The sequence below is a fragment of the Hyaloscypha bicolor genome, assembly GCF_002865645.1.
Source record: "Hyaloscypha bicolor E unplaced genomic scaffold K444scaffold_53, whole genome shotgun sequence".
Taxonomy (NCBI): Eukaryota; Fungi; Ascomycota; class Leotiomycetes; order Helotiales; family Hyaloscyphaceae; genus Hyaloscypha; species Hyaloscypha bicolor.
In genome coordinates, this window is record NW_020194555.1 from 96442 (window position 1) to 114043 (window position 17602).

The 17602-nt window shown below is 40.5% G+C and overlaps 3 protein-coding genes across 3 annotated transcripts; all 3 read right to left on the reverse strand.

Annotated features, from left to right (window-relative positions):
- Positions 1 to 316: 316 nt before the first annotated feature.
- Positions 317 to 2457, reverse strand: K444DRAFT_716557 (kinase-like protein). Its single transcript, XM_024888389.1, has 8 exons — positions 1789 to 2457; positions 1696 to 1740; positions 1449 to 1579; positions 1343 to 1350; positions 1161 to 1289; positions 1043 to 1104; positions 918 to 959; positions 317 to 819 (listed from the first exon to the last, which is right to left on the reverse strand). The coding sequence occupies exons 1-8, from the start codon at positions 2403 to 2405 to the stop codon at positions 345 to 347; spliced, it is 1509 nt and encodes a 502-aa protein (XP_024739105.1). The 5' UTR covers positions 2406 to 2457; the 3' UTR covers positions 317 to 344.
- Positions 2458 to 3993: 1536 nt separating this feature from the next.
- On the reverse strand, positions 3994 to 4579 carry K444DRAFT_490062 (uncharacterized protein; the record flags this gene model as incomplete). The annotated part of the gene is made up of 2 exons (XM_024873192.1): positions 3994 to 4156; positions 4203 to 4579. Coding segments are annotated over 2 exons (540 nt in total), but the record flags the coding sequence as incomplete, so codon positions are not given.
- A 2833-nt stretch (positions 4580 to 7412) lies between these two features.
- Positions 7413 to 8743, reverse strand: K444DRAFT_610311 (peroxisome biosynthesis protein-like protein). Its single transcript, XM_024879723.1, has one exon. It carries the CDS (start codon positions 8709 to 8711, stop codon positions 7605 to 7607), a length of 1107 nt encoding a protein of 368 aa, XP_024739107.1. The 5' UTR covers positions 8712 to 8743; the 3' UTR covers positions 7413 to 7604.
- Between the last annotated feature and the right edge of the window lie 8859 nt (positions 8744 to 17602).

Here is a 17602-nt window from a genome sequence, read left to right on the forward strand (position 1 = left end):
CCCCAAGGTATGCATTGGCAAGATGTGGAGAAAACATTGCTCGATAATTGGAAGAGTAATCACAATCCAGGTCTTCCTTGAACTCGTGAGCGCCAAATGATAAACCCAATTGTACCACATGCGGGGCAAATACGCAAAAGTGGGTGTACAATAGGGAAAAGGAAAGTTAGTTGTGGATGACAGCATGAGCCCTTGTAATTCCCATTTTATCCCAATCGGGAGAATGTAAGCCGATAAAGGGACAAATCAGCCTCCAATTTCCCTGTCCAATCACTTGGAAAGATGTGGGGCACCTTTCTGCCTCTGTACTGTATTCCTTAAGAGAATCTTCAATATCAAGGCCGTCATCGTGCGTTTCGGAGTGGATTTCGCCGAGCTTGAGGCTGTGGAGTCTGTTGAGCTTGTTGAGATCGTTGCTTTTTATGGAGGCCACAATATCCGCCATGTTCATGAAGGCCTGCATTCTCGCATGATTTTCCAGTTTTCTTCACTACTCCCCGACAGTATGGGCGACCATCTGCACGTCCAGGCGGTGGTGGCTCAAAATCCATCCAAAGATCTGGAATAGGATCAACCTGCAATGCGTCCAGGAAACCACTTCGTACTCTGGTTTTCAAGTCTTCGAGCCCTGGTCTGTGTTGTGGTACCTCGTACAGACACTCCTGGACCAGATCTGTTAATTGGCGGCTATAATACCGAGACTGACCGTGTAAAGGGAGGCCAAAAGTCCTGCCTTTCGGTATGTCCCTATTCAAGTTCCATGATGGCGTGAAAGGCACTTTTGGGTCTGGTGCACCATGCGTGAGGAGGACTAACTGGCTATCAGAAAATAGGAGTCAGTAGGTGTTTGAAGGAGAGCCTAGTGCAGCACTTAAGGTTCTGCAGAAAAAGGAATAGTTTGTCCCTCAGCTACTTACTACAAGATGCAGCCGATTCCCCATACATTTGTTGCGTAGCTACTGTTGTCTTGTCAGTACCGTGTGGTTACGGAAACTAAGAAACGCAAGGAGGCTCTGTGAACAGAATGAACAGGAATGCTTACTATTTTCCTGCAATGTTGCTGTTCTTGTAATTACGAAATTCCCATTCCTCTGTGAATTGCTCCTGGACGACAAGTTAGAAGAAGCTTTACCATACATGAGGACTTCCAATGCACGTACCGGTACAAAGTAGCCCGGGGTACCATTATCTCTGAACAGAAGTATTTGAGGCCACACGATATCGTCGTGTTGGGCATCGCCATTTAGCAAGAAATTCCAATCAAATTCTGCCAATCCGAAATCTCCAATCTGAATAATGTATTAACCCTCAATTTGTTATACTCTCCTATCAAGTGACTAACCTTGCAAACTGGAGTAGCAAAATGTGAAAATCTATCGTCGCTCAAGAAAACTACTAGGTGTGAGGGCAGATTCCAGGTGGCCATGTCGTTGGATCATGTTACTCACTATTACCAGGCTTCATGTCGAAGTGGATTATAGGATCCCAATTTCTCCGGTCTCTGCGAGAAGGTTCATAAGTAGGACTCGGATAGGATAACTCATATCCAGTTTCCATGACGCTGATCCCATCGACCAAACTACTGCGAATTAGCACAATATTATTTTGAGGAAAAGTGACCTCTATGTAGCCGAGAAGTTGAAACATGGCGATTTGGGAGCTTGAGGTATGGGGAAAAGAAATAGGTTTGCTTACCATTCGAAAATTTTCCAGAGAGTAGTCTCCTTAAATGGTCGCCCTCTGCATAGAATGAGCTAGCTGCTCCCAAAAGCTTTACCCCCCACTTACAGTTTCTGAAACCTTTCTATCAGTTGACGCACATCGCCCAACGGGCAATACTCCAAAATAAGTCTCTTCACTTTCCCTTTCCAATCTGGATGAAGATTTTCGGCTTGAGGGTCAACAGTGCGTCCCCTGATGAGGCAATGATTAATATGCTGCGATTTCGTTTTGGTGAGTTCCCTATGGATATTGTTATCACTATTCATGTGACGGGCAGCGTCACCGGTAGCTTCTTTCACAGCCACCTGACGATATTTTTGGTTCTGATCCCCTGCTGGACCATCATACTGCCACAAGGCAACCATGCCCAAGCCACCCTTACCCAAGAACTTCTTCCCAGTCCAATACCCAGGACCTCCAGCGAAAGCGGTGTTCTCGGCATTCTCCAGATCGGGAATTGTGGAAGCCAGGAAATCTTTCTGCAGCTGTGTGAGGGCGACAGCTGCTTTGGGTGGCGGAGGAGCTGGCCACGGATTCAAAGCTGGTTCGGCAGGTTGGTAGGGAGCAGGCTGTTGATAATCCTGAGCTCGCCAGTGAGCTTGTAATTCTTGATCGCTCCATTTTGGTTGCCCGCGGTACTCGCGAAATTCGTTGGCGACTCTTTGATTCGCCAAATTCGCCATTCTGATCGGTGAGATACGAAAATAGATTTAATGTAACGATGCGAAGAAATCGTGATAGCTTAGCCCCCTTATAGTGTTTTGGACCTTGTGCGGGATTTTGTTGATGAGGGAGTGATCACAATCGAATGCGAAAACTAACAGCAGGTTCTCCTTTCGTCGCTTCCGCATTCGGCAAACTCAAAACAAAGAAGAAAGAATGCATTTGTCCTCCACGTACAAGTGTATTGAAAACGACATCACCAAACATAAAGGAATGAAACTAGATGTATCTGAAACCATTTTTGATACCTGAGATGGCATCACCTTGCGAATACAAAGAAAATGCGAACAGCTTGGGAGAAAAGTCTCAATTTAACGTGCTTCTATTTGACCACGGTTCGCGAGGAAAGCCGGAAGGTATCTTTAAAGGTATTTGTTTCAATCTTGCTTGAGAATGCTACCCCCGGTGCTCAGTGCAATAAATGTCCATCCCCTCCACCGTCGTCTTAAAGTTTCTCTTACACTGGGTATCGTCATCATATAAATACCGGCACCTCTGTCTGATGGCGATTCTTCGCCTCCTCTTAGGCTGAGCTTGTTGTGCCTCATCCTCCCTAGCTCGTTTTCTCCCAGCTCTTTGCGCTTGCCTTCGCGCAGTCTTTTGAGCCTGCGTTGGGCCACCTGGAGGAATTGGGTTGAAAGAGGGGACGGGTTCAGCCGGAAGGAAATCCACCCAAGGCTCTGGATCAGGGTTGGCGGACAGAGCTGATTCAGAACCAAAGCCCACATTTTCTTTGAGTTCTGATATCGAAGGCCGGTTGGATGGCAGCTCGTAGAGGCATTCCTGGACTAGGTCCAGCAAGAGTTTACTGTATTGCAATTGATACGTTGGGAGATCAGTTCCGTATGTTATTCCTAGCGCTGGGCGTCCACGTAGGTTGTCTTGCGGCATGAAAGGGTCTCTGTGATCTGGAGGCATTCTGCTCATTGTAATGAGCTGGTACTGGATGACAGGGGAGTCAGCATGTTCTTATCCCAGAATCTTTAAGGATTACGACTGAGTAAACCGAGCAAACCAAAACTCTTCTGGAGCGTGTTAGGAGTGCGGGGGCAATATTAGGACGGCGTGTTTCAGAAAACGAGAACAAAGATTAAAGGAGTCCCGTTGCCCTTACCATCATGCAACCCACTCCCCAGATGTTGGTACTTTGGTACATTCCCGCGATGTCGACAGCTGGCCGCAGCTGGCGCCAGTCATCGTAATCCCAACGTTCTGTGAATTGTTCCTGGTTAAAAATCAGCTTCCGACTCACGATACTTGGTGTGGGATTGATACCGGTGCGAAATAACCTTCTGTTCCCCGCTTCCTCTTGCTCTCGTAATAATCGAGCCACTCCTGGGTTCTCTGCCCCAGCCTCCTCCATTGCGGTTGTCCAATTTCCGACGCGAGTCCAAAGTCAGAGATCTGAAGCTCATCAGCACTTGCTCAATATATCTGTATGCCAGTAAATACCTTGCAGAGAGGGTGAACAGGGTGAATTGATCGTTTGTCAGACAGAAGAACTATTCAATGTTAAGACAGATCCATGGGTTCGAAGGAGGGTTGCGTACTGTTGGCCGGCTTTAGATCAAAGTGAACAATTTCTTCTTTGGACCTCAATTGTGGGGTGTAGAACTCGTTTGTGACCCCGTCTGGTACAAGCTCGTTGCCGTAGTCCAAAACGCTTATCCCGTCAAGGAGACAGTCAAATAATCTCCAGATGGTTAACTCACTGAAGGGAGCAGCACTAAACATATATGCGATTAGCAAGGGATCACATGAGGGAATGGCTTGCTTGCAGTTTAATGCGTCTATCAAGAAGGTCATATAAAGACCCCAGAGAGCAGTACTCAAGGAAGATTCGCCGAACCACGTTATCCCACCGCCCCAGTGGGAGGGTTTCGTTTGCTCCGACGGGTCCTGGATTGTGGAGTAAATGTACGATATGCGGAGAGCCGCTCTGTCTGAGTTTCGTAAGGGTATCAGCTTCTCGATGTAGATCGTAAAAAGATGGGTTTCTTAGGGTCGTCTTTAGTTCTTTTACAGCAATTTGACGAAAGCCTCCAGGTACATCGGCGTTGGGATCGGGATCACTGTACTCCCATAGTCCTACCCTGGCACTGAAACCTTCCCCCAGGAACTTTATACCTTGCCAAAGAGGAGTCTGCATAAGATCTCCCTGCATCTGAGGCATTGGGTTCCTATCTAGGAAGGCCCGACGTACAATGCTGTCATCTCGTGCTAGGGGCCGATCGAGAGGTTGCCCAGGACCCAAGTCACGATCCTCCGGAGCGGCACCTTGGGGCGCTGGCCCAGCTGGCTGCGGATAATTTTGAAGCCTGTAGAAGGCTTGGACCTGTTGCTCATCTAATGGTATATAATTGTCGGGATCCGGATATCTGTACCTTGCCCAGAAATTGACATCTGCAGTGATTCTGGTAATATTTGGCGCTGCCATTTTGGCTTGAGTGAGGTGGAAACACGTAGGGCGGAGTCTTCGAAAGTAGAGCTAGGGAACTGGTACAACGCGTACTATTTCTCAAAGATTTGTGCTGGCAACACTCACTGGTGGCCGCTTTACCTCTTCCTTTGTCCACATTTTTGAATAGGTCGAGTCATTGACTAAGACAAAGAAAATCGACGACGCATGCGGAGTGAGAACAATGGAATTGAACCGAAGTTTCTGGTAAAGAGGTATGGAAATCTAAAACAAATGCTTTCCGGGGCGGGTTTGCGAATCCGAATCACCTCATGTGAAAACTTATATAATGTGAGAAATAATTCAATATCGCAGCTACAATAACTCCTCGATATGAAGAAAGAAGTACATTATAATATACAACTATTATAAAGATAAGGTTAGTTAATATAACTAGAAGAATAATTAAGACTTAGGTATATATCTTATAACTAATTATAAAATTGACTTTATATTCTAAGTTCTTTAATAATCAAGAACATAATATTCAACTAAGACTAGTAGTTCTTGATTATAATTAAGAAGAAGAAGAATATAGAAAATAGTGCGGGAAATCAAATAAGGACGCGCACGTAGCAGGCATTTGAATGCAGCTCATCGGAATTTTCTTTGGTCATGTCCACGCGCCTGATCTTCTCACATTTCTTCAAGTTTATCCGACATGTTATTTTGATCCGCTCGCCCCGCCAATCGTAACAGCAGCCATATTCGTATTACCGCTGTGATGGGTTGCCCATACCTTGAGCGCCGTGATGACAGCCATGAACGTCAAGTGCTGCCTCAGTACTCCCGACTGCCCACTACCGCACAGCTCCAGCTTCAAAATGTGTTTCAAATTGGAGGCATTTGCCCGCTTGAGAAGCGCCAAAGTCACTCCTTCGTTTGCTTTTGGGGATGAGGAGCATCCTTGGCTGCTGTCGCTGCTTCGGCAATGCCTGCAGAGTGAGTATCGTTGGAGGCAGTAGAGATTGGGGCAAGTCTGAACCCGTTGACCTTGCTCTTCTCGTCACGTTTCTTGATTTCCGCTACGCGGAGCTCACACTATGCCTCTTCTCGCTAACTGTAATGGCGAAATGACATGCCACGTCATGGCGTGTTGTAGTCCTGCCTTATATGATCTCCGTCGCCATGTCCTCGTGCTTCAGTTGGTTCTCCCGAGGCTCCAGTGCAGGCAATAAGATGATGCTCCTGTTGTTTAAAGTGCGGAATCACTTGGCTCGGGGCCGGCTGCGGCGAGGAGAGGATCCTTCTTACTATTGCCATCGTAGAGGAGAAGCTCATCAGGCATTGCCCCGTGTAGCTTCTTCCTGCTAAAGCCGGTGTGCATCGCGACGACATATAGGCGGTCTTCCCCGTTCTCGCCGCAGATGTGGAAGGTTGTGAGTGACTTCTACTGGTAGTAGGCAATCATGACCAATGAGAACGGGCGGCAGGGAGATAATTCTGGAGCGGTTTCATAATCTGATGGAGGCCAATGCTACTGAGAATTAGAGGGGGCATCTTCTGAGGTCACATGGGTTTCTGAACAACATCCTTGGACAGGTTTGGAAGGCTTGCTTGACCTCGATCATCCGTCTCAATTTCTTTCTTAAACTTGAGAAGTGTGATTTTCTGTGAGTAGGTGACAAATGTTATGAAGATTTTTTCATGGGACACGGGTTGTCAAAACGGCAGAAGGCAAATTGCAAGAACTCGGCGGCTGGACTCCCATCAAGATTCTAATAAAAGAATTGCCGTGTGCCGTTCTTGGCGAAGTGGTGTAGTCTGCAAGTATGCCTAACGTTGAATAAGAGAAAAGGCTCAATGTTCAGCTCTGAAAGACAACCAACAATATTCAGGTTAAGATCGGGTTCGGAAGGTTTTAACATTCTTTTGAAATTTGATTGTAGAGCACGGATTGAAGAAAAAAAGGTCGCAGACGTTATATTTTGTCTGTCGTATAGGTTTTGCAAAAGCATGAATTCATAGAGGTTGTCAAGGACACAGGTCACGATACTGTGGTTCGGCAACCGCAAGATCTTCCAGCTTTGGTCGCTTATAATTTTGAAGCCTATAGTATGCTTGCATTTCTTGAGGAGTCAAGTCCACATGGTTGTCGGGATCTGGGTCTCTATACTTTGCCCACACTAGTTAACATCTGCTGTGATTTGGGCACTATCGTTGGCTGCCATGTTGAACGATTGAGTTGTAGAAACCACAGACCATAAAATGAAGTATAATGTGCGGAGTGTTAGAGAGTAAATGTGTGTCGCAACACTCGTTGCTTTGTCCGTGTTTTCGGTCGGTTTCCGACACGAAGAAAACCAAATCCGCATTCGGGACGAAAACAATGCTATTGAATCGACGTTCGCAGCACAAAAGAATGCAATATGAGACACCGGTTCCGAAAGGTGAACCGTGACTTCAACGGCTTCCTTTGAGTAACAGCTACTGCCATTACTCGTATAACATAGTTCCAGATAATTTCAATCTGGAAGGGTTCAAGCACATTCATCAAGGTCTGCTTTTGAGAGTGTCCCTCGAAATGCTGTACGTTCAAATTCCCAGCCTTAAGCTAGAGGTATCGCAATGTACGAGATTTTGTGATATCTTCTGGCGATGTAGGGGGTGTACGCCGAGATTCGATAGGGGCTCTTACAATAAGATCGCTTCATGGAAACGACCTGGCGTCCCAAGTTTGCATTTTCCATTCCCCTTCCCATCAAGCACGCAGAGGCAAAACATGCTGCATCGCCACCGCCCTCCTACAAAGAGGACACTCCGGCTTCTCCCTCACCCAATCCCCAACGCACTCCCAGCAAAAGACGTGCCCACAACTAACTACACTCGGATCTTTCAGCTCCTCTAGACATAACGTACATTTCCTATTCTGTCCTTTGATCCACGGCATCACGCGTTCAATTCTTAAATCATATCTCGGTTTCTTTAATACTTCTGTATGTGTAGTTTTACCCACTTCTATGCTGTTGTGTTGGATGCCTCCGGACTCCAACAAAATTTCGGGTGAGGTGGTCGGAGCATCGAGCGAAATCTCGATCCCGCCTTCCAGCATTGCGGAGGAGCCTTCGAGGAGAGACGGATTGGCGATCGTAGGTGTATTTATGGTATTTTGCAGGTGCAACCAACTTTGAACACTCATTTGCAGTACAAGCAGCACACCGAGCACTTCATACCCAACCCTCGCCTCGCTCGGCGCAATCCTTTTTGTGAAAATATATCGTAGCCCCCATATCCGTTTCGACAACTGGTAGTACGCGCCCGAGAAATAGAAGATCGTTAATGTAAGCGCGTGGATTGGCGATGGAGACGTGATTGTGGATAGGTGAGTGAGGAGGTAGGATTGCAATTTAAAGCTTGTTGAACTCTGTTGTTTGTTCTTCACCATTCGTCGGAGGTTCGATTCTAGTTTTGCTCTTATGCGTGATCGAAAGCCGGGGAGGATTTTGGTGAGAGAATAAGGGAGGAGGATGCTGGTTAGGATGTATCCTGCTCTCCGGTCGATCGTAGGAAGTTTGAGCGTGTCGTCTTCGATTTGGATGATGTCGCAGTATTCTTCTCCCAGTGTGCGATTCCCGATGAATGTGGTCAAGCCGAGATACAAAAGCTCGGAAAAGGTTCGCGCTTCTGAGGTATACGTGTGCAGGAATCGTGCGCCATACAGACGACGAAGAGGGTTGGAGAGATGGTTAAGGAGTACTCCTTCGAAGTAGGAGTCTTTCTGATGCGCACGGATGATGTCTGGTGCTGCGGCGAAGGGATAGTTATATGTGGGCTTCTCTGCCGCTTTCTCAGAGACGTGGTCTGCCATGTCGAGGGTATTCCCAGCGATCGCTGTTCGTGGAAGATAGCTTGTTGTCGGCATACGAGATCAGGGCCGCTTCGCTAAAATTAAAGCCTGGCGGCCCTACGCAAGCTTCGGGGCCAGTCTTTAATTTTGCCCTGATCTCGATTCGAGATTAATTAGATGCCTCAGGCACTTATTTAAGGGATATCAGCTTTACTGACTTTAAATTCACTTTGAAAATTCACTTTTTGAAGGCTAAAAATTTTCCAGGTAAGCTAAATAAGGTAGGTTTTAATTTCGAATTCCAAAGCTTCTTTCCTTTAATAAATATATATATACATACGTATACGTAAGTCAACCCCCATACCCGCTACGGGCCTGCCCCTGGCCTGTAACGCTCCTTACGGTCCGTAGAATGTCTTCTCTACCATCTGCTGCCGCCGCCGCTACTACTGCTATTACTGCTACTATGGCAGTAAGCTTTGCTACTGGCCTGCCGCCGCCGCCCGCCCCTCCCGCCCCGCCCTACCCGTACCATGGCCTCCCTCTCCCTCCTCGCCGTCCGCCGTATGCCTGTCTTGCGGCCCGGCCGTACTACCAACCCCGCCCGGCCTGCTAACCTGGAGGCTAAGCTTGGCTAATTCGTTAGTTAAGTTCACCCTGCCGGGTATATATATTATACTAGCGGGTCGGGTATATAGACGGTATATGTGATTATAGCTGGTTTTTTTGGTAGAAGCTATACTAACTATTATTATGGCAGTAAGGGTGCCCGCTACTCCTTCCGTAAGTACTTTTATATAATATTTTACGGACCGTAACTAATTTAATAGATACTTATAGGTATTACTCCTGCCGGCCCTGCCCCCGCTAATCCTTCCTCGCTTTCCCGGGTCGCTACCGGTAGTCGTATAAGTAACCAGGTCGCTCCTGGCAACTTATCTTTATATATATATACCCGCTACGGATTATTACGGACCGTAACTAATATATAAATAGCCCGCTATACCGCCGCCGCCCGCCGCCGCCGCCTACTTACTTCCTTTTAGAAAGTACGCCGTTTTGCTAAGCTCTATAGGGAGCTAGTAGCTCTTTATAAAGAGGAGGCGGAGATACTAGAGGAGGAGGAGGAGACGGATTATTCGGTACTAGAGACAGAGGATGGGGAGGAGTAAGGGGAAGAGGGGAGGAAGAAGGAGAGAGGGAGAGAGAGAGAGAGAGAGGGAGAGAGAGAGAGAGTTATAAATCCTATAAAGGATTACCTAGGAGAGGTATATACTTTTAATACCTAATAGTATGGTATTCTCGGTCCGTTTGAGCCCTAAAATATTTAAAGTAATAATCGCAAGTTACTTATAGATAGATACGGATACTTATAGATAGTTACGGATAGTTATAGACCCCTAAACCCCTTAATCCGACCCATAAGGCTACCCGGTACCCGTAAGGTACCCGTAAGAGATAAAGTACTAAAGTAAATTAGCTAAGACCTTAGGATAAGTTATATTAAGTATTCTAGACAGGTTCTTATATAGTAAAAGGATACTTAAGCCTTCTATAAATAATATACGGGAAACCCCTATATAAAACTGCCCGTAAGCAAATACGGGCATCTATAGATCTAAACTAATAGTATAAAAGAACTAACCTTATAACTTATTAATAGTTATTATAAAGTATAAACGGACCGGGAACTACTTCTAGGAAAGGGTAATCCCCAGGCTAGTATCTATAGCAGATAGCTTAATTCATAGAATTACCCGTAACTAGCTATTAAAATCCCCTTTAAGTAAGCGGGCCTCGATATAATATACCCATAAGCTTATAACTACTATCCGGGTTCTATTATATAAACCTTCTTGCAAATATAGGTTCCGTAAAAGTAGTACCGGAGCCCTGATCTTAAGAGTAAACTAAGATAGTAGTAAGGAAAAAAGATTAATACTTTATAGCTATTCTACGGGTAGCTCATATAAGTTATTGCCTGAAGACTTGTCTGTATCTAGGGAATCTACTAATTAGTATATCTGTAATTAGCCTAGTAAATGTCTAAGAATATAGATATTAAGCTTTGAGACCGTAGTATTTAATATAGTTAAGAGGTACCGCCTGCGGAAGGTTAACGGATCTATAGCGGCCCGAGAGAGAAGATCTGGGGGGTAAATATAGCTAATTAGATCCGTAATTAATATTAGCTAGTTTATATAGTCCGGAATTACTACTATTATATTGGGATCTGGGTTATTAGGTAATTTGCTAATCTAGTAGATAAACTCCTGGCTATTCTCGCCTTTATAGACCCGTATATTAGTCCGTAAGTAGAGCTACTTGAGCCATAGCCAAATAAATAATTATTAAAGGTATATAGTAATAATATTAGCCCGTAAACCATATAATATAACTAGAAGAATCTGGGCAAAGTCCCTACTAAGAATTACAGGTATCCCTTTAAAGAGAATATTATCTGCTATAGATCGTAAATTCACTAAGAGCTAGTAAATAACCTCAAAATAGTACTTGTACTATATTAGTATCTCGTTTCAGATAATAAGATCCGTAGACCAGAGGATCTATCTAAGGGCACTCTGCTTTATAATAGAACTTATAAACAATTCGTAAAGCTTAATTAGAATCTTGAACTAGGAGTAAGATATATATCTGTTTAGTAATAAGAGAGCCGTAATACCCGTAGATACTATATAAAGAACTATCCGCTCCTGCCTATAAAAGTAATAGTAAAGTACCTTATATAAGAATGTCTTGCCTATATCTCCTGGCCCTTGCAAGTAGAAGTGGGCTATTTACGGATCTGATTTAATAGTTATAATAATTTCCGTAAAGTATAATTACTAATTAGGATTAAGCTAGGCTTGTATTATAACTATAAGTAATACCTGGTCCTCGAGAATATATAATACAAATAAGGAACGGTACCTACTAGTCTAATCCCAGATAAAAGACGGGAGCCCGTAGTCCGCAAGCGACTACTACTAGTCCGTAAGCCCACTTGTAAGCAAGAAAAGGCCGTAATCGTAATATAGGTTAAGAAGCGGGAATAGGAAACCACTATTATAGATAAGCTAGTACCAGAGATTATTATAGAAGTAGTACTTATACTAGTTCCAGATTACTAACGGGTCCGTAATTAGCTACTAGTAAAGGCTAGTCAAGAATAATATCTATAAACTACCTATAGGTATAAATAGGATAGCCTTATTAAAATACTAGTACTATTCCTGGTTATTTTCTGCCAAGCTGTAGGTAATATAGGTAGCCTGGTATATTGAATAACGAATGCCCTTAATAAAATATAGATCCGTAAAGGACCGTAATCCGCAAATAACTATAAATAAGAGCCGTAAGTAGTACCGCTTGCCCGAAACAGGGCTATAGTAATATATACGGCCAATCCGGTTACCTTTGCCCCGCTAGTAATACTTTTACTCCCGGATCTTTGGAACCCATATAAACTCGGCCGGAAACTCGGAATATAAGTATTCCCGGCTATTCTTATATATAGTATTATACTCAAAGAAGGCTATTAGGATTGAACGGGCATTTGCAGTCTTTATAGCTAGAGCTATAGGAGAGATATTATCCGGAAAGTAAACTATTTACTTATTTTTAAGGTAAACTGCGAGATACTAAATAGGAGGGAACTCCTAATATATAGGGAATTCGAATAGCCGCCAAATAGCCTTATATAGACTTACGTAACGGGTATATATATACCGGGTAATCTTATTATCCGTAGCCGTAACTATAACTATTATCCGGTCTGCTTCTTTATATATATACTTGTAAATATACTTAATTACTTATATGGATATATAAACCTTAATATTAATATATAAGCGGAACTTCTAGAGAAGGTACGGGTTATACGGAATGACCCAGCGGTTATTACGGATAACTTCCTGGCCTGGGAAGCCTGGTTTACGGACCGTAAATATTTACCTGTTATTTTAATAATAGTACTTAGAATAGCTATCCTTATTAATTATAATACGGTCCGTAAAAGCCTTCGGAAACCTCTTGGAGTATACTAACGGGCTATGAGCTTCTTTACGGACCATATACGGGGCCCGTATATAGTCTTCCCTATACGGACTATAGGATATATTACCCGTAACCAAGGCTAGGAGCTTGCCTATAGGATCCTATAACGGATCTGGTAGCTCAGTATATACGATCTCGTCTATATACTCAGGTATATCAAACTTTACAGACATTTATAGGAATAAGAGCAAGTGCAAATATAGGAGCCCTTGCTTCTAATACTCAATTATATAAATATGGCCCGTATACCGTCCGAAAATGTGGTTTTTTAGGTCCGTAAGAAGCTCTTGGACCTTAAATCGAAATATACAAGTAATTAGATCTGGCCGGTCTATAGGTTATAAGCCATATAGCTCCTGGATAATCTCTGGCCATTACGGGTTTGCCATAAAGGTAATAAAAAAGGTAGGCTTTCCAAAATAATAAATAATAGCTATTGAGTCCTGGAAAAGCTATTATATAAACCAATCCCCGCCCGTAAAAGAGAAAGGAAGAACAAATTAATGGCCTAGATTAGCTAGTAAGATATCTTTGCGGATAAGAATATTTACTAAGCCATTATATATATTTATACGGATCTTATCTTGGTACGAACGGAGCCAATCAAGGAACGTAGTCTTACAGGCAACAAAAGCATCTATAATATATTACTAAAAGAGCCGGCAAGCGTAAAAGAGAGGGGATACCTTGCGATTACGGGTATATAAACAGAACTAGTAAAAGGGCTACTGCTTCAAACAGGTCCGTTAACGGGTATAACGGGCATCCCGCAAGGTTATCTTATAGTACTATCCGTATTTGCCATACGGAAAGAGGAGTACGTAGTAAAGTGGCATATATGCTATATAAGTAACGGCCACCTGGTAGAGTTACGGACCTTAATGGCCAGGCTCGCGGACCGCAAGAAGGATATTATATTAACTCTCGTCCGTAAACTCGTCCGGGAGGATTCCTGCTAGCTCTATAGCTATGGGAAGGTTCTTGCGGTAATAATCTGCCCCAGACTAGAGGATTAGGCGTATTTGCGGGCTGAGAAGGATCCGGAAGTGACCTGTTTGGCTAGCTAATTGCTCCCGGGCTGTTTTATAAATCTGTATAAAGGGATTATAATCCGTAAGCATCTCGTAGAGGCTATAAAGAATTATATGATCGAGTAGCAGGCAGTACTATACCCGGAGATTCGTAGTATAGTCTGGATCATAAAAAAACAACTAGGCAAAGGCCGGAACTTACTGCAAGCCTGGCTTTAAGGGTCCTTGGTAGTGAAACAGCTCCCTATGGATCTGAAAGTAGTAAAGACCGCGAGAAAGGTCAGTACGTATATCTTTGGTATAGCTTACGGACATAAAAGCAAGTGCAGAGTTATACGCCCTAATATTCTAACAAAAGTTACGGGCTTGCAGATTATCCCCCTCAAAAAGCGCCTGTAAAAAGGGCGGAGATGCCCGTAACTCGTCCAAGGCTATATCTCCCCTCTTGTAATAGAGCTCAAACTTTCGATCCGTACCCGCAATTGCCTCTGATACCCAGTGCCTCGCTATATAATCCTTGCACTCCGTATCTATCGGACCAAGGTTATAAACGGGCCGGTCCCGGAATCGCAAACGATAGCTAATAGGCAAGATGGCAGAAGGAGGAGGAGGAGGAGGAGGAGGAGGAGGAGGAGCCCCTACGGGCTGGCTACAGGCCGTATCTAGCTTATTATAAGTTCGACGGATCCGTTTTCGAGGTCGAGGGTTATCCTCGTCTGCAAGAGGCCGTATCGGTCCGGTACGGGTCTATTACAGGGCATTCAGATCGATATCTGTAAGAGAAAGGCACCTTGCAGCCCGTTTGGCCTAAAGAAGGTTAGTAACCAAGTACGTAAGTTAGGGGAGCAAAAGAGAAAAGAGACCTTGTATTACAAATACGTCTTATACAGGTCCCCCTTAAGATTTAGAGGAAACCCGCTATATTAGAAGTATTGTCTGTAACCGGTATAATAGTATAATAGGGAAGAATTCATATTTGTATAATTATAGGCTAAATAAAAGACCGAGTAATGCGTGGGGAGCGGCAGAGAGCTTTGGTGTTCCTGGAGCGAGTGACGCGTGGGGGGCTTAGGGTCAAGTTTTGGTGTTCCTTATATGACCAGTTTTTTAACTGGTGGTCCGACCGTACGACAGTATTATATAGACGAGTTTAGGGCCGCTTCGCTAAAATTATCGCTAGCGGCCCTATACAAGCTCCGGGGCTAGTAATAATTTTGCCCTAAACTTGTCCCGAGTAGCTTTAAATAATATTTCTTAATAATAAACTGTTTATAAATTATATAAGAAAGAAAATAGCTTATAAATATATAAAATTACTTAAAAATAAGCTAAAAATATTCTTTTAATTTATATTTTAATTTTAATTCTTTTAAATATTAAGTTTAATAAATTTAAAATTAAAATATTATTATAAAATTAAGTCTTTTATAATTTATTAAAAGAATTTAAGTTTTAATAATATAAGTCTAATAAAATTAATTATATAAGTATTTTAAATAAAAATAAAACTAAATAAGTTTAAAAAACTAAAGAAAATTAATTTAAAAAATTAATTTAAATATATATAAATTATAAACTAATAAAAGTTATTTATTAATATTAAATAATATATTTCTTTAATTTTATTTAAATATAAAATTATATTTTAATAAATCTTTTAATATTTTTTAAAAAAAATAAAAGCTATTATATTATATAATAAAATTATATAATATTTTAAGTTATTTCTAAATTTCTAAAATAAATTAATAATATTATTTAATATAAGTTTATTTTAAAAGAAGTCTTTAAATATAAAAGATTTAGAAATTATTATAATAAAACTTTTAATATTTTAATATTTTTTTATATAAGTAATCTAATTTATATATTTCTTATATTTCTTATATTTCTTATATTTCTTATATTTCTTATATAATATATTATTTAATTAATTTAATAAAATAAATTCTTAAATATTAAACTTAATTTATTTTATAAAGCTTTCTTAGCTCTTTCTTTTCTCTTATATTCTTTTTATATTTTAATTAAATATATATATTAATATAATTCTTTTAAATTTTAAGTTTAATTAAATTTATATATTATTAAAATATTTAATATAATAAAAATTATAATAAATCTAAATCTAAAATATTATTATAAAATATTAAAAAAAATACTTATATATTAAAAACTCTTATAAAATTAAATCTTTTTTATAATATAAGTAAAAAAAAAAAAAAAAAAAAAAAAAATTTATTAAGCTTTATATAGATTTAAATTATATTTATATAAATTTTTCTATAATTTCCCTTTAAATGTATAAAAATATTTTTTAAAAATAAAAGCTATTATATTATAATTATAATATTTTTATAAATTAATAAAATTTATATAATATAATTACTTTTAATAAAATAATCTAATTATAAATTTCTTTATATAATAATATTAACTTAATTAATTAATAATTAATTTTTTTTTTATTAATTTAATTTAAAATTCTTTTTTAAATATATAATTTTTTTAAATTTTAATTTTATAAATTTAAACTTTAACTTAATAATAACTTCTTTAAATATTAAATTATTAATATTATTTTAATTATTTATTTTAATTATAATATTTTAATTATATATTTTAATTAAATATTTTAATTATATATTGTAATTATATAATTTTTAATTATATATTTAATTATAATTTAATTATTTATTTATTTTAATTATTTATTTTAATTATTTATTTTAATTATATATAAGAACTTATATTTAATATTTTAAATTTAGTTTATTTTTATTTTTTATAAATTATTATAGCTTTTACTTATAAAGCTCTTTTTCTTTTATAAGCCTTTTTAAGTCTTACTTGCCTTTATAAGTTTCTTATTAATTATATTTCTATTTATAGTTTTTTCTTAATTTTTATTTTTATATTTATAAAGCTTTCTTTTTTTTTATAACTTATTATAGCTCTTTCTTTTATTTATTATTTTTTCTAAGCTATCTAATAAGCTTATAAAGCTCCCTCTTTTCTTATATAAACTCTTATAGCCTTTATAATGGCTAGTATTATATAATTAGTTTTAGCTAAAGGAATTAATTTTAGCTAAGGTTCCAAGCTATAGTTCAAATCAAGCTCGCTTCCAAAGCTCGGCGTTTTAGTAGTCTTGGCCATACCTACTTATCTACTGCCATACCTCACTCCTTCTCTCCTTAGCTTTAGATTCTATAGGATATTAGAATTATAGATCTTTAAGTATTATTCCATTACTTTATTCCTGCTATTATAGCCTTATTCTTATTTATAAAGCTCTCTCTTATACCTATAGAACTTCCCTTAAGCTTGCTAGGTATTAGAATAGTAGTATATGATATGCGAGAGTTTTAGTGTTCCTCACGTAACTTGGATTTTAGGGAGTCCCGAGAGCTAGCTAGAGCCCTGAGAATTCCCTTTATCCCACCCCTCCCGAGCTTTAAAAAATCGTAATAAAAGCCCCTCGCATTCCAGAACCACTAAAATAGAGAGAAAGGTACTTGAGCATCTCCTCTCTAATCCCAAGCTCAGCCCTAAGGATTTGGACGGAATCGCGTTCCGATGCGCGATTCCCTAGAAGAGGGCGATTCTGGTGTTCCTCACGTGACCCGCTTTTTCCAGGGAGTACTGGGAGCCAACCGCTTAGGGTGGTCCGAACGTAGGACAATATAGAAGAGGAAGAGCTCCTGGTCAACGCGATTGACCTCGGCACGCCAAATTAGGCACGAGCCACAGCAAGCCACACTTCGCAAGGCCAAATTATTTTTAACCCCTACGTAACCCTCTCCCTTCCACATACTGTACGTA